General features: G+C 44.3%; 1 protein-coding gene across 3 annotated transcripts in view; it reads right to left on the reverse strand.

Annotated features, from left to right (window-relative positions):
- Positions 1–3,907: 3,907 nt before the first annotated feature.
- C5H1orf105 (chromosome 5 C1orf105 homolog) overlaps positions 3,908–14,457 on the reverse strand; it is a 73,705-nt gene continuing 63,155 nt past the window's right edge. For all 3 annotated transcript variants that reach the window (XR_014053429.1, XR_014053432.1, XM_081489491.1), the window contains one exon: positions 3,908–6,585. Coding sequence is in view for 1 of the 3 variants with exons in the window: in XM_081489491.1 (XP_081345617.1) it covers positions 6,557–6,585 (29 nt within the window). In the remaining 2 variants the exon portion in view is untranslated. The remainder of the gene's footprint in view (positions 6,586–14,457) is intronic.

Here is a 14,457-nt window from a genome sequence, read left to right on the forward strand (position 1 = left end):
CTGACTGTGACAGTAATTCATCACCATTCATTTACTGATTTATCAGACACATTATTGAGCAACTCATCTGCTCTTCATTTCAGGCACTGTGCTAGACGCTGAGGCTACAGACATGAAAGATGTGGCTCTGCCTTGAGGTTGTGCACAGCCCAATGGGTAAAAACTAGACCTCTGTTCTCATCCTGACCCTGCTTCTTATTAACTGTGTTAAGTGTCGATAAAGCTTAAAAGCTTCATTTTTCCCATCTCTAATGTAGAAATAAGGCTCCCCTGGTGGCTTGGTTGTAAAGAATCCACCTGCCAATGCAGGAGACTAGGGTTGGATCCCTGGGTTGGGAAGATGCCCTGGAGAAGGAAATGGCAACCCACTCAGGTATTCTTGCCTGGAAAATCCCGTGGACAGAGGAGTGGGTTATAGTCCATAGCGTCATAAAAGAGTTGGACTCGACTTAGCAACTAAACAACAGCAACAACAAAGTGGGAATAACAGTCCTACACATGAGGTTGATGTGAGAATTAATGGCATAAAATATAGTACTCGGAACATAGGCAGTGCTCAACACATAGCATCTATGATTCCATTGCCGTCATCATTCTGGAAACGGTGAATGGTGATTATAAATCAACAATTACAATATCATTTGTGATGTATGGAGACAGGGAGAAAGTCTTATAAGAGCATAGTCTGGGATAGTGATGAGGCAGAAGGTGAACAAGAGGAGGGAAACTAATACCTAGTCACACCCAGAAGGATAAGTAGGAGGAAGTCCTCCTTATGGGAAGGACTGGGAAGAGCATCTAGGAAGACAGAATAATAACATAAAGAAAAGCCTAGAGGCCAAAAAAAAAAAGCAGGCACTTTCAGGAAGTTTCAAGTAGTCCAGTATGTCTGGATCTTGGCACATATGTGGGGAAGTTGTGGGAGAGCTAGTGAGGTTGGGCAGGGGGGCATGTCATCATCCTTACAGCATTCTTGCTGCTCTTCCATCGTTGCTTCCATGTAAGTACCTAATGGTACCATGTCCCTTAGGGGCATTCTCACTTGGCCTTAGCTTTAGAGATAATGGTGCTTCTTTCAGTTTTCCATTTCTTCCTACTCCAGTTGCTGTTGAGGTCATAGGAAGGAGTCAGCCTCTGGTATAAACTTTAGGAGTTTCCCTGAGAGTGTGATCCACCCTCCAATACCAGACCAGAGAGTGCTCCAACAGGTAGGAAGAAGTCCTGGGAGAAGGAAGAGGAAAGAAGTGCTCAACTAGTGTTCAGCTGCTGCAGAAACCATTCCTATGGCCAGTGTCTCTTTTGCTCCTTGATGACTTTGACTGAGCTACAGCTTGGGAGAAGGAGAAGCTTTAAGCTTACTGCAATGTCATACAGGCAGGTCAGTTACATCAAGTGGACCAGAACTCACCGTGGATGTACTTTGAGTGTAAGTTTCTGCTAGGCACTGAAGGGAAAGACTAAAGCAGTGTACTGAGATTCAAAGAGGGTCATCTAAAAGCCAAGTCCATGGTGAGAAGCCAGTAGATGCCGCAAAACCAGAAACCCAGCAGGACTCCAGAGTTCACATTCTTCCTGATACATTGTGCTGCCCTTTTTGGCATTAAGCATGGTCAGTTTTGCTTGGGGACAGCTAGGAAATAAAGTACAAGCCATGGCCAATCATGTCATTGCACATTTTGTTGATTTAACCTGAATGAACCTGACACAAGAGTGGTCTACATTTAAACCATGGGAGGAATATTGATTGGTTTAGTAAAGCAGAAAGAGGTAAAATACTTCTAGAAAACTCTTGGCAAGCTCAGATGATCTTTATGAGGTCAATAGGCTGCTATTCAACTGAGCTCTGGGAAAACTAGAAGCCATTACTGACCCTGCACCGGCACTAAGGTAAGTACAAAGGTCTTTAAGGAACTTTTGGGTTGGAGATCCAATCTGTACGGTGAGCTATGAAGAATAAAAGGCCATAAATGGAGGCTGAGGAGGTTGGTGAACCATTCAAGTTTTTCACTAGATTTGGTAACCAGTATCTGGAGTTATGTATCATGTCTTATTGGTGGTGAAAGAGGGAAGAGGGCAAAGGAATAGTCTAAAGAGAGAGAAACTGATGGATTTCAAAGGCAGAAGACTCCAGTAGGCTAAAAGAATGAACCCATATTAGACTGGAAATGCACTTAAAAACCCATGTGTCATTTGACTCTCTTACTTTTAGACACACAGACTTCATTTTAGGTGTCAATGAGAAATATCTGTATATCACTAAAAGAGAAGATGCAACCCTTCTTCTTTCCCAAGGCTTTAAATCCAGTTAGTTGCCTGAACGAGATACACATCTAGAGACTTACAGGGGATCTACATCTACAAGGGATTCCATCTACAAGGGATCTGGGACATACCTTAACAATGAAGACTGGCTCTTGAAGAGGTAGCTGAAATGGAGAGACAAAGAACTCCAGCCAGCTCACAATAGGGATGTGGAATTAAGACAGTCTCACTGCCTCTATTCGGGTTTCCTTCCCTGAATAATAGAGATGATTGAAAACTTCCCTGAACCTGTCTCACAGAATCCTCAAGAAGATGAGTCATGCAGCATGGTAATGTGCTCGGAGACCTCTGAAAAATGCCTTGTGTAAGTTCTGGGTATGATTTTGCCATTATCATTATTACCTTATTACCTTATCATTGCAAAAGCACATGCTGGGAGAACTGTGTTGGCCATTTTGACATAAATATCTGGGCAACGTCTTCTTCCTCTCTACTCTCTTTCCACACTGATAGTCATTAAACCAGAAAAGCTGGTCTACTCAATCTCCCTAATATATCAGGAGCATCTTGACCTTTAGTTCTCACCTCAGATCATGCCCCCTGCATCTTCGTCCTTTCCCTCTCCATTTTTCTAAACCCAGTCCTTTTTTTCAAGTTCTAACTAAGGTTTCTCTCCTTTGTAAACTGACTCTTTTTTTCTTATTCACTACCATATTAGGCAGGCTTCTTCAGAGAAAAAGAACCAATAGGAGATATACAGATAATTTAAAAGAGATTTAGTACAAGTGATTGGCTCATGTGATTATAGATGCTGAGAAGTCCCACAATCTATCATCTACAGTTGGAGGCTCAGAAAAGCCAGTAGTGGAGTCACAGCCAAAGGCCTGTGAACCGGGGGAGCTACTGGTGTAATTCCAAGTCCAAAGGCCCACAAACCAGCAGTACTGAAGTCTGAAGGCAGGAGAAAATGGATATCCTCGCTCAAGGAGAAATCAAATTCACCCTTCCTCTACCTTTTTGTTCTATTCAAACCCTCAAAGAATGGGATGATGCCCACTTGCATTGGTGAGGGTGATCTCCCTTACTCAGCCTTACCGAGTCAAATGCTAATCTCTTCCAGAAACACCCTCACAGACCCATCCAGAGAGATAATGTTTTTCTAGCTATCTGGGCATCACTAAGCCCAGTCAAGTGGCCTTCTAAAGTTAGCCATCAAAAGCACACATAGTCAACAAACATTTATGGAGTGCCTGCATGTAATTAGGTACTACTCTAGATCCTGGGACTATAGCCCTGAATAAGGACACTGTTCTTGTCCTCAGGAAGTTTATGGTTAAGTTTACTCACCTTCAGAATTTCTTAATGGTGTTCCAGTAAGGAATATTATATTTTATTTTACTTTAAAGTCCATTGTACACATACATTTGTGTGTACACATGTATATATAGATGCAAGAGTGTCACATACAATGTTTATTATGTATGCTACCTTCTGCTTTCCTCTATTTTGTTTTAAATGATGCTGGTTGTGACCCACTGTTAGCATTTTACAGCTCCCTAACGAGTCTTGATTTACAGCTTAAAAAAACACTGATCCCACTGAGATAGAGACAGGCAAACAGTCGTGTAAATAGATGACACCAATATTGTGTTAAAAGCATATACTTCCTTTTATTGTTCACCATTCTATCTGTAAATCAAATCCCTTACGATTATACAGTGGAAGTGGGAAATAGATTCAAGGGATTAGATCTCATAGACAGAGTGCTTAAAGAACTATGGACAGAGGTTCGTGACATTGTACAGAAAGCAGGGATCAAGACCATCCCCAAGAAAAAGAAATGCAAAAAGGCAAAATGGTGGTCTGAGGAGGCCTTACAAATAGCTGAGAAAAGAAGAGAAGTGAAAGGCAATAGAGAAAAGGAAAGATATTCCTATTTGAACGCAGAGTTCCAGAGAATAGTAAGGAGAGATAAGAAAGCCTTTCTCGGTGATCAATGCAAAGAAATAGAGGAAACCAACAGAATGGGAAAGACTAGAGATCTTTTCAAGAAAATCAGAGATACCAAGGGAATATTTTATGCAAAGATGAGCACAACAAAGGACAGAAATGGTATGGACCTAACAGAAGCAGAAGATATTAAGAAGAGGTGGCAAGAATACACAGACGAACTATACAAAAAAGATCTTCATGACCCAGATAACCACGATGGTGTGATCACTCACCTAGAGCCAGACACCCTGGAATGTGAAGTCAAGAAGGCCTTAGGAAGCATCACTACAAACAAAGCTAGTGGAGGTGATGGAATTCCAGTTAAGCTATTTCAAATCCTACAAGATGATTCTGTGAAAGTGCTGTACTTAATAGGCCAGCAAATTTGGAAAATTCAGCAGTGGCCACAGGACTGGAAAATGTCAGTTTTTATTCCAATCCCAAAGAAAGGCAAAGCCAAAGAATGTTCAAACTACCATACAACTGCACTCATGTCACACACTAGCAAAAATTAATGCTCAAAATTCTCTAAGCAAGGCTTCAACAGTACGTGAACCGTGAACCTCCCGATGTTCAAGCTGGATTTAGAAAAGGCAGAGAATCAGAGATCAAATTGCCAACATCTGCTGGATCATAGAAAAAGCAAGAGAGTTCCAGAAAAACATCTACTTTTGCTTTATTGACTACGCCAAAGCCTTTGAATGTTTGATCACAACAAACTGGAAAATTCTGAAAAAGATAGGAATACCAGACCACCTGACCTACCTCCCGAGAAATCTGTATGCAGGTCAAGAAGCAACAGTTAGAACTGGGCGTGGAACAATGCACTGTTTCCAAATTGGGAAAGGAGTACATCAAGGCTATATATTGCCACCCTGTTTATTTAACTTTTATGCAGAGTACATCATGTGAAATGCCAGGCTGGATGAAGCGCAAGTTGGAATCAAGATTGCCGGGAGAAATATCAATAACTTCAGATATGCAGATGACACCACCCTCGTGGCAGAAAGCGAAGAAGAACTAAAGAGCCTCTTGATGGAAGTGAAAGAGGAGAGTGAAAAAGTTGGCTTGAAGCTCAACATTCAGAAAACTAAGATCATGGCATCCAGTCCTATCATTTCATGGCAAATAGATGGGGAAACAATGGAAACAGTGGCAGACTTTATTTTTTGGGCTCCAAAATCATTGCAGATGATGACTGCAGCCATGATATTAAAGGATGCTTGCTCCTTGGAAGAAAAGCTACGACAAACCTAGATAGCATATTAAAAAGCAGAGACATTACTTTCCCAACAAAGGTCTGTCTAGTCAAAGCTATGGTTTTTCCAGTAGTCATGTATGTATGTGAGAGTTGAACTATAAAGAAGGCTGAGCACTGAAGAATTGATGCTTTTCAACTGTGGTGTTGGAGAAGACTCTTGAGAGTCCCTTGGACTGCAAGGAGATCCAACCAGTCAATCCTAAAGGAAATCAGTCCTGAATATTCATTGGAAGGACTGATGCTGAAGCTGAAACTCTAATACTTTGGCCACTTGCTGCGAAGAACCAAGTCATTGGAAAAGACCCTGATGCTGGGAAAGATTGAAGGTGGGAGGAGAAGGGAATGACAGAGGATGAGATGGTTGGATGGCATCACTGATGCGATGGAGATGAGTTTGAGTAGGCTCCAGGAGTTGGTGCTGGACAGGGAAGCCCGGCGGGCTGCCGTCCACGGGGTCGCAAAGAGTCCGACATGACTGAGTGACTGAACTGAACTGAACTGAATTGATTCTATCGGTAGGAATCATTTTAGCTATTCAATGAAAGGCTTCCAAAGAGCAAGGGACTGTGGCCTGTATCTCTGTATGCTCCCACTATCCCTTAGTCTTGGTATAGCACCTTCCCCAGAGAATGCAATAGATATATTAGTGTTAATGATTGTGTGAGTTCAGGTCCTCTTAGCAGATCCAAGAGAGGATTAGACATGATAGAAATGCACAGAGTTGGTGCCTGTGAAGGATAACGGGAGGAGGAACAGATGCTGGGGAGAGCTTTCAGACCATGATGCAGGTCTGACAACTGTGAAGGGAAAGAAGAAGGAAGGAAGGAGAGATGGGTAGGAAGAGTCATGTTCCAAGAAAGGCTTGGTCAAGCTGACAGGATGTCCTTGAGCCAAAGTCAACTATTGGAAGAGTCCCAAGTCTTGCAGGAACAGGCCTGCCTCACGGTGTCCTGTGTGCTCTGTCAGTGGCTGGGAGCAGCTTGTAGGCAGCGTGGCCTCGGCAGGACCATGGCGGAGGATCCACAGGAGCACCTGGGTTTGTCAGTGACAAACTAGATTTTCCTTTCCAACTGGAAGCAAGTGGTAAAGAATTCCAGGTAAGCATGTCACTTTTCAGCTGCACCTTATTGTAGATTCTTTCCCCACAGCCCCTTTGATGTTAGAGATGAGACCCTCTCTCCAGCTGGCCCTCCCACCATCTAGCTGTCCTGCTCTGGACTATAGGAATTTCTTTCAATCCTGTTGTTCCAGGTTAGTGTTCCTTAGGGGTGGGGTGCTCAAGGAAATAGGTAACAGAAAACACTTGAGAAAAGCTGCTGGCCCCAGTGAGTCCTGCACAAAGAGTCTGGATCCCCAAACCCAGAGACTTAAATGAATTCTTCCCTGGTTAGTGACTCAGTTCTATTCCTCCACCTCTCTGTCCTTTACATCCACTGCAACCCACAGGGCAGATTTTGGGGACCTAGGAGAGGTTTCTCCTTACTTTTAAATTCAGATACAGCAATTTGTGAAATGAAGCTTTCTTACATCATCAACAGATCGTGAATTTGTTGGGAAGCTGAGACAAGCTCTATTCTTTCTAGTTTTTTGTCCCCTTTCTTGAGACAAAGGGGCCCAGGCTGGGGCACTCCTTGGACATCATCTGATGACCACTCAGGCAGAGAAGGTGGCATCTCCCCAGCCCACCAGCAACAGGACCTCTTAGTGATCTGAACCTAAATGTGACATAACTTATTTTCAGCTGTCGGAGAGAACTGACTATATCTCATTCTGTGACTCCATTTCTAGGTAAAAGTGTACCCATTGACTTCTGTGACTGGACAGCTCACAGTTGTTCCAAGTTTTAGGCCTAGTTCTCAAGATATCACTATTCATGGGTAACTATTAAAATAAATGGCAACTGGATTAAATAATGACTATGCTCTTCCCCCTGGAGGAGGGCATGGCAACCCACTCCAGTATTCTTGCCTGGAGAATCTCATGGACAGAGGAGCCTGGTGGGCTACAGTCCATGGGGTTGCACAGAGTTGGACATGACTGAAGCAACAGGATATATGCACACATGTTCAGTATTTGTTCAGCATTCTTCTTAGTAGGAATTCAAGCCCTGTAGAAGCATAATCTCAGTAACTCTCACAACAGTCCTTTAAAAGCATTGGCAATATGTTCATTTTTCCAGTCTGGGGAAAGGAATATTGCAAATACATAATCAACATGGACCTACTTTAGCAAGAATGGTATACTAAACACTCTATAATAACTTACATGTGAAAAACAAGCACAGCTGAAAAGCAGTAATATGGGTACAAGTGGAAAAGAGTCTTTACACCACCAACAAACACAATTTTATAAGTCAACCTATTCCAATAAAAATAAACAAGATTAATTTTTCTTAAATAACTTAAAAAAATACAAGAAATAATGAGATACAAGCTTTTGGTGGCTTCCTCTGGTACATTCCAGAGGACTGTGTCTCAGTCACTTAGTCAAATAATGGTGGGCCATCCTTAGTGACAGTGTAGCACCTGGAATATTGGGGAGGTGAGGATAAAGTCTCTGAATGCATCATCCAGGCCCAGCTAGGTTGGCAACTGCTAGACTTTGCCTCTAGTCATTTAGAAGGTCATCAAATTGAAATCTTTCTCTCCCCTCTGTGTTTTATGCACCTAGTAATTCTCAACAGTATTCTTGCCTGGGAAATCCCATAACAGAGGAGCCTCGTAGGCTACAGTCCATGGGATTGGATATGACTGAATGAGCATACACACATAGTACTTCTCTTATGACATTTACCAAATGTGTTGTTTCAGCAATAATTTAATATTTTATTAGTAATTATTAAAACCTTATATTTTCATCATGTTTTATGGTCCATGACGCTTCCATTACACTTACTATTGTATTTGACCCTTCCAACACCTTGACAAGCTACCTAACTTTCATGAGCCTTGTTTTCTTCCTTTGTAAGCAGTTATACCAGTCTTTCTTAAAAGAATCGACAAATATACTCATTTTGTCAGTCTGGGGAAAGAAGACTCATCCAAATTGAGACTTGCTAAATCACTCATCAAATAATGCTCTTAAGGTCGTCATGGGGAACAACTGCACTAAGGGAGGTGAAAACTTACTTGCAAAATGCAAAGGCATGTACGGGTATAGAACAACAAAGACTAAGATTTCAAACTTTGGAGGCTAAACGCCAGAAACAGAGACTTGTAGCAACAAATGAGAGGGAGAAGATTTACATGTTGTAACTGGATATTTGGTAGGATACCTTATCTGCCTGGAAAGTCAGGCTTTTGGGCTAGTGCTCAGGGGGAAAATGTCAGGCCTCGTAGGTGTGAGAATCAATGGCATGTGGGCAATAACTGAAGACAGGAGTAAGGATGACATTACCAGGGAGAGGGAAGAGCATAAGAAGGCAAGGAGAACCTTTGGGAAGTCTGTGTTAAGGGATGGAGTATGTGGAGAGAGGATGGCTGACAAGGCGCTGGATTGGGTTCTCCAACGGGAGGAAGAGGATCTAAGATACTAGAAGGCAAATGAAAGGCAAGGAGACTTTGTGGAGTCACAGGTCAAGAAGGCCATCGGCATCTTTGAAGAAGGTGGTTTCAGTATTATAGTGGCTTGAGGAACGAAAGACATGAGGAACTGGAGGCAATTAGTGGAGAATCTGCAACGTAAGCCATCCTTTTGAGAAATTTAGTGATGCAAGGCAAGAGAGGGATTGGATGGTTGGTAGCTTTAAGAAGAAATAAGACCAAAGAAATGAAAGAAACAATAATAGCTAATGCTTAGCCATTGTTTATTTTAAGGTGTCAGACATTGTTTCTAAGTGGTTTACAAACAATTAATTTGCTTCATTCTCACCTCCACATGATGAGAAAGTTGTTATTATGATTATCCTCATTGTTACAGATGAAGAGACTGAGGAATCAAGTGGTTAAGTAAATTGCCCAAACCCACAGTTAGCAACAGTAGAAGTGCTATTTAAACTATGGGCAATTTGGTTCAAGAGTCCATGTTCTAACTCACTTTTCCTTCTGAAATGATTTGGTAGTAATTTGAGGAAGAAGTACAAGGATTTTTTCTTATTTTTAATTGGGAAGACTTCAACTCATTGGGATGCTTAGAAGAAGGAGTCAGTACTTTAAGAGAATGAACAAGAATTTTTGGATAATGAAAAGAACAAGGTTGCCAGAGTCATGAGCAGCTATGGTGGGAAAGTGTAGATGAAGCAGTTAGTCTTGGCCACAATCAGCACTAATTCTCCTTAGATAAGAAGGAGATGGTGAAGATACAGATTATGTTTTGAGGAGAGATGAGGATGAGGTGGCCGAACGGTTAAGGCAGTGGACTGCTAATCCATTGTTCTCTGCATGCATGGTTCAAATCTTGCCTTTGCCAGATGTGTGCTTTGGGCTTCCCTGGTGGCTCAGATGGTAAAGAATCTGCCTGCAATGCAGGAGACCTGTGTTCAATCCCTGGGTCAGGAAGAGCCTATGGAGAAGGGAATGGCTACCCACTCCAGTATTCTTGCCTGGAAAATTCCATGGACAGAAGAGCCTGGCGGGCTACAGTCCATGAGACTGCAAAGAGGTGGACATACTGAGCAACTAACACTTTCAGTTTGAGGAGAGGGAAAACTGAGCAAATTCTCATGAAATGGGGAGTCAACTGAGAGAGCTTGAGGGAGCGGTTAGCGATTGAGTAGAAAAAGCTGCAGCTTCCTGGGAGTGAGGAGTCCTCTCCAAGCAAAGTGCACTGGAGCCACTTAGTATGCTGACTAAAGGCATCTTCTATTCAAGGCCATATGCTGAGAGCTCAGCAGTCTTCTTTAATAGCTTAGCACGAGTTGAGAATGCTACTGACAAGACACTGACAGGACAACAGGAGACAAGATAAGATTCAGGAGCACTTGCTCGGCTTAATGTTTTTACAGAGCTCAGAGAGAGGACACATCTGTACACTTCTGAGGAGCTGCATTAAGGCTGGGCTCGAGTTGGACCTTGAAAATAAGGAGGATTAGTAACAGAGAGGAAGAGGCCTAGTATTTGGTGGTGGAGGAAGGGATAGGAACAAAAAGCTCAAAAGAAGAGAGGTGGGCATTAGAAGGAGCTCTTGGTAAAAGTGAAGGTCCTGGGGTGAGGGGAGCAGTGATATTCAGGCCAAAAGACATCCCCATCCAATGATTTACTCCTGATTTGGGTTCCCTTGGGTCCTCAGGTTTCTATCAGTCCCCCACTCCTGTTACACTTTTTTCCCATAGCAATCATCACCTCCTAATATATCATATTAACAGAGTAATATTATTCAGAGTCCCTGGGACAGCAAAGAGATCAAACAAGTCAATCCTAAAGGAAATCAACCCCTAATATTTATTGGAAGGACTGACGCTGAAACTGAAGCTCCAATACTTTGGCTACCTGATGCGAAGAGCTGACCCATTGGAAAAGACCCTGATGCTGAGAAAAATTGAGGACAGGAGGAGAAGGGGGCGACAGAGGAAGGGATGGTTGGATGGCATCACTGACTCAATGGACAAGAGTTTGAGCAAACTCAGGGAGATAGTGATGGACAGAGAAGCCTGGCATGCTGCAGTCCGTGGGGTCACAAAGAGTCGAACATGAATTAGTGACTGAAAAAACAAATATTTACTAGAATGTAGGCTCTGTGAGCAGGCTTTCTTGGTAGCTCAGCTGGTGAAGAATCCGCCGGCAACGCAGGAGACCCTGGTTTGATTCCCGGGTCAGGAAGATCCCCTGGCAAAGGGATAGGTTACCCACTCCAGTATTCTTGGACTTCCCTGGTGGCTCAGACAGTACAGAATTCTCCTGCAATGTGGGAGACCTGGGTTCGATCCCTGGGTTGGGAAGATCCCCTGGAGGAGGGCATGGCAACCCACTCCAGTATTATTGCCTAGAGAATTCTGTGGACAGAGGAGCCTGGTGGGCTATAGTCCATGGAGTCGCCAAGAGACAGACACGACTGAGTGACTAAGCACAGCACAGCACAGGCTTTGTGAGAGCAGATCTGGTTCATGTGTCTGTCTCCAGGGCTTTGGTCAAGCCTGGCATGTAGAAGGTGCCCTCTAAAGATGTGCTCCATGAATGAGTCCACCAGCAGTTACAGGGCTAACCTGGGAGGCTTCCCATGGAGGCTAAGGAATCCCTGGGCTCACAGCTGGACTGTGGAGGAACGCCTGCCCAGCCTGTTTCTCGAATGGACGATCTTTAACTCCAGGCAAAAAGCAAACTCTTAAAAATGAAAGGCAGAAACTGGGCACCAAGGATGACATCTTCCCTGAGCAGGTGGGAGAAGGTGTTTAAGGACTGATGGGTTTTAAGCTAAGTGATCCAGAGTGGTTTAGGGAGGAGGATGGGGCCCTGTTGAGACGTGCAGACTTTGGGAGGCCCCAGTGGCTCTCCCAGCCCTCAGGCTTTATTCATCTGTTCCCTCAGCAATCACTGGGGCCTGAGCCAGCCTGGTGAAAGGAACAGTTTATTCCAGAGTCCTCTTCTGGGTAAGGAGCATTTCCTCAGATCCTGGTCCAGGTAACAAGGGCTCCTTGTAGCTTTGCCAGTTGTTTTAGACTGTCCAATAGAAAAACATGTTTTCCCCCCATATACATTTAAGCTTAAAATTGCCTTTAAACAAGGAAACAAAACACACACTGTGCAGAGGCCAGGAGTTACCAGTCTGAGCCCTCATTACCGAGCGGTGGAGTGCATCCATGGCAGGCACTCCTGTGTTCAGAAAGCATGCCCAGTATGACGGGTCCTGCACTGCCTCCAGCTACCAATTCCCTCGAGCGTAAGCAGAACGTACACATGCGTCAGCTCCTCTGGGAAGGGGTGACCCAGATATTCTGTTCTGTGGAATGAGTATGAGTGTCCCCCATATTCCTGCATCTGAAGAGTGGAGCTCCGACCCACCTATGAACCACCTTGTGTTCCTTAAGAAGAGGGAATTTTGGCCTTCCCTGGTGGTTCAGTGGTGAAAAGTATGCCTGCCAATGCAGGAGACATGGGTTTGACCTCTGATACCGATGATTCCACATGCCCCGGAGCAACTAACACCATGAGCCCATGCACCACAACTATTAAGTCTGGGCTCTAAAGCCCGGGAGAGGCAACTACTGAAGCCCCCATGCCCTAGAGCCCATGCTCCACAACAGGAGAAGCCGCTGCCATAAGAAGCCTGCGTATGACAGTTAAAGAGTAGCCCTCACTTGTAACAACTAGAGAAAAGCCCGCGCAGCAACAAAGACCCAGCACAGCCAAGAATAAATAAATACAATTATTTTTTTTAAAAAAGAGGCAATTTTCTTTTAGTCAGTGGCACTGTTGTTTTGAAACTCAATTGGCCACTTGTCAGGAGCGGTCACTTGTCAGACAGGGTGAGCTGGCCATTTCCTGGGAACCTTGGCCTGGGTCTGCAGTCTTCCAGGGAGAGGCCTGTTGACTTTGAATTCCCATCTGTGGGAGAAAACCCGAAGGCAGTCCTCCTTCCCAGTCCACCAAGGAAGAAAGACTCAGAGTGAGAAACCTCTAATTGTCTGCTAGGAAGGGTGGGCAGGTGGTAGCACACGTGGTTACACTCGTCAACCTGGCCTCCTCACCTGACATAGCTGCCCCGGAGTGACAGGCGCCCCACCTCGGGCCAGGACATCCTGCATGGAGCCCTATCCCCTCCTATTGGGTAGAGAGGCAGGCAGGGCCTGGGCACAACTCCCTGCGGCCAGGGAAGCTCTGTCACGCGCCCTCCCGAGCTCTTATCTCATTCTGAGTAGATGCAGCACAGTGCTGGCGGCTGGACTTTGTTACCTATCTCAGGATGCTTGCTGGCCAAGGCCTGCATGTGTCATTGTCACATGACTCTAATGAATGGCTGTGGGTGTCAAACTCCAGGCCAGAGGACTGATGTGGCAGAGTTTGGCTGAGGCACTACTGGGGAGGGAATCTGGCTCTGAAATCAGCTGAGAGCCTTGTGTTTCTGTTCTGTTCTCCTCCCCACCCTCCCCAGGTGTGGGCACTAACTTGCCTGGAGAGGAGCAATCACACCGTGGGACCTGCTACATTCCTGCTATAATACCTGGGTTCTAACCCGAGCTCCACCACTGGGTAGCTGCTTGTCCCTAGGTAAATTGCTTAACTTCTCTGTGCGTCACTATTTTAAATCCATCTGTAAGAAGAGGATGAAGAAATGATCCCTACTTCCACACTTAACGAGAATTAAAAGACTTAACAGATGCAAAATGAATATTGCCTGCCACAGGGTATGTGCTCAGAAAGGACAGTATAAAGTCACTACAATAATGCTCATTAAAATCCTCTCAAAGTTGCTGCGGCAAACTGAGCCAGGTTGAAGGCACTCAAGAATATTAAGTTGTTAAAGAACATGATTTAGCCCATTCCCTATGCCTGCCCCCATGGGCCAGCCCTTCTCCCGCCCTAATCCTTGGGGGAAATTGTGTTACTTCTGTAACCACCTATATGAAATCCTACCCAAATTTCAAAGCTACAGTAGCCTTGGTTATACCTTTGCCCACCTCCACACCTGATAGATATACTTCCCAAGGGGCAGAATTCATTTGGTTACTTTTTAGCTTTTCTGGCCCTTAAACTCTTTCAGTCAATTTTGGGGGGAAAATCAATAACCACCACCAAAAGCTGGGTATCAAGTCTGTTTTCTCCAGTGTGATCTAGTGTTCCTGAAAACTGAGGTCTCTATGTGTTGTGGCCATGAGGCCAATTTAATGCATGTTTTTATTTTTATTTATTTATTTAGTTCTACCAGTTTATTGCTACCAACCCATTTCCCTCCACCCTCATGCACGCGTGCTCAGTCATGTAACCCCATGGACTGCAGCCCACCAGGCTCCTCTGTCCATGGACTTTTCCAGGCAAGAATACTGGAGTGGGTTGCCATTTCCTTCTCCA

The sequence above is a fragment of the Giraffa tippelskirchi genome, chromosome 5, assembly GCF_054371585.1.
Source record: "Giraffa tippelskirchi isolate mGirTip1 chromosome 5, T2T-mGirTip1v1.2.pri, whole genome shotgun sequence".
Lineage (NCBI taxonomy): Eukaryota > Metazoa > Chordata > Mammalia > Artiodactyla > Giraffidae > Giraffa > Giraffa tippelskirchi.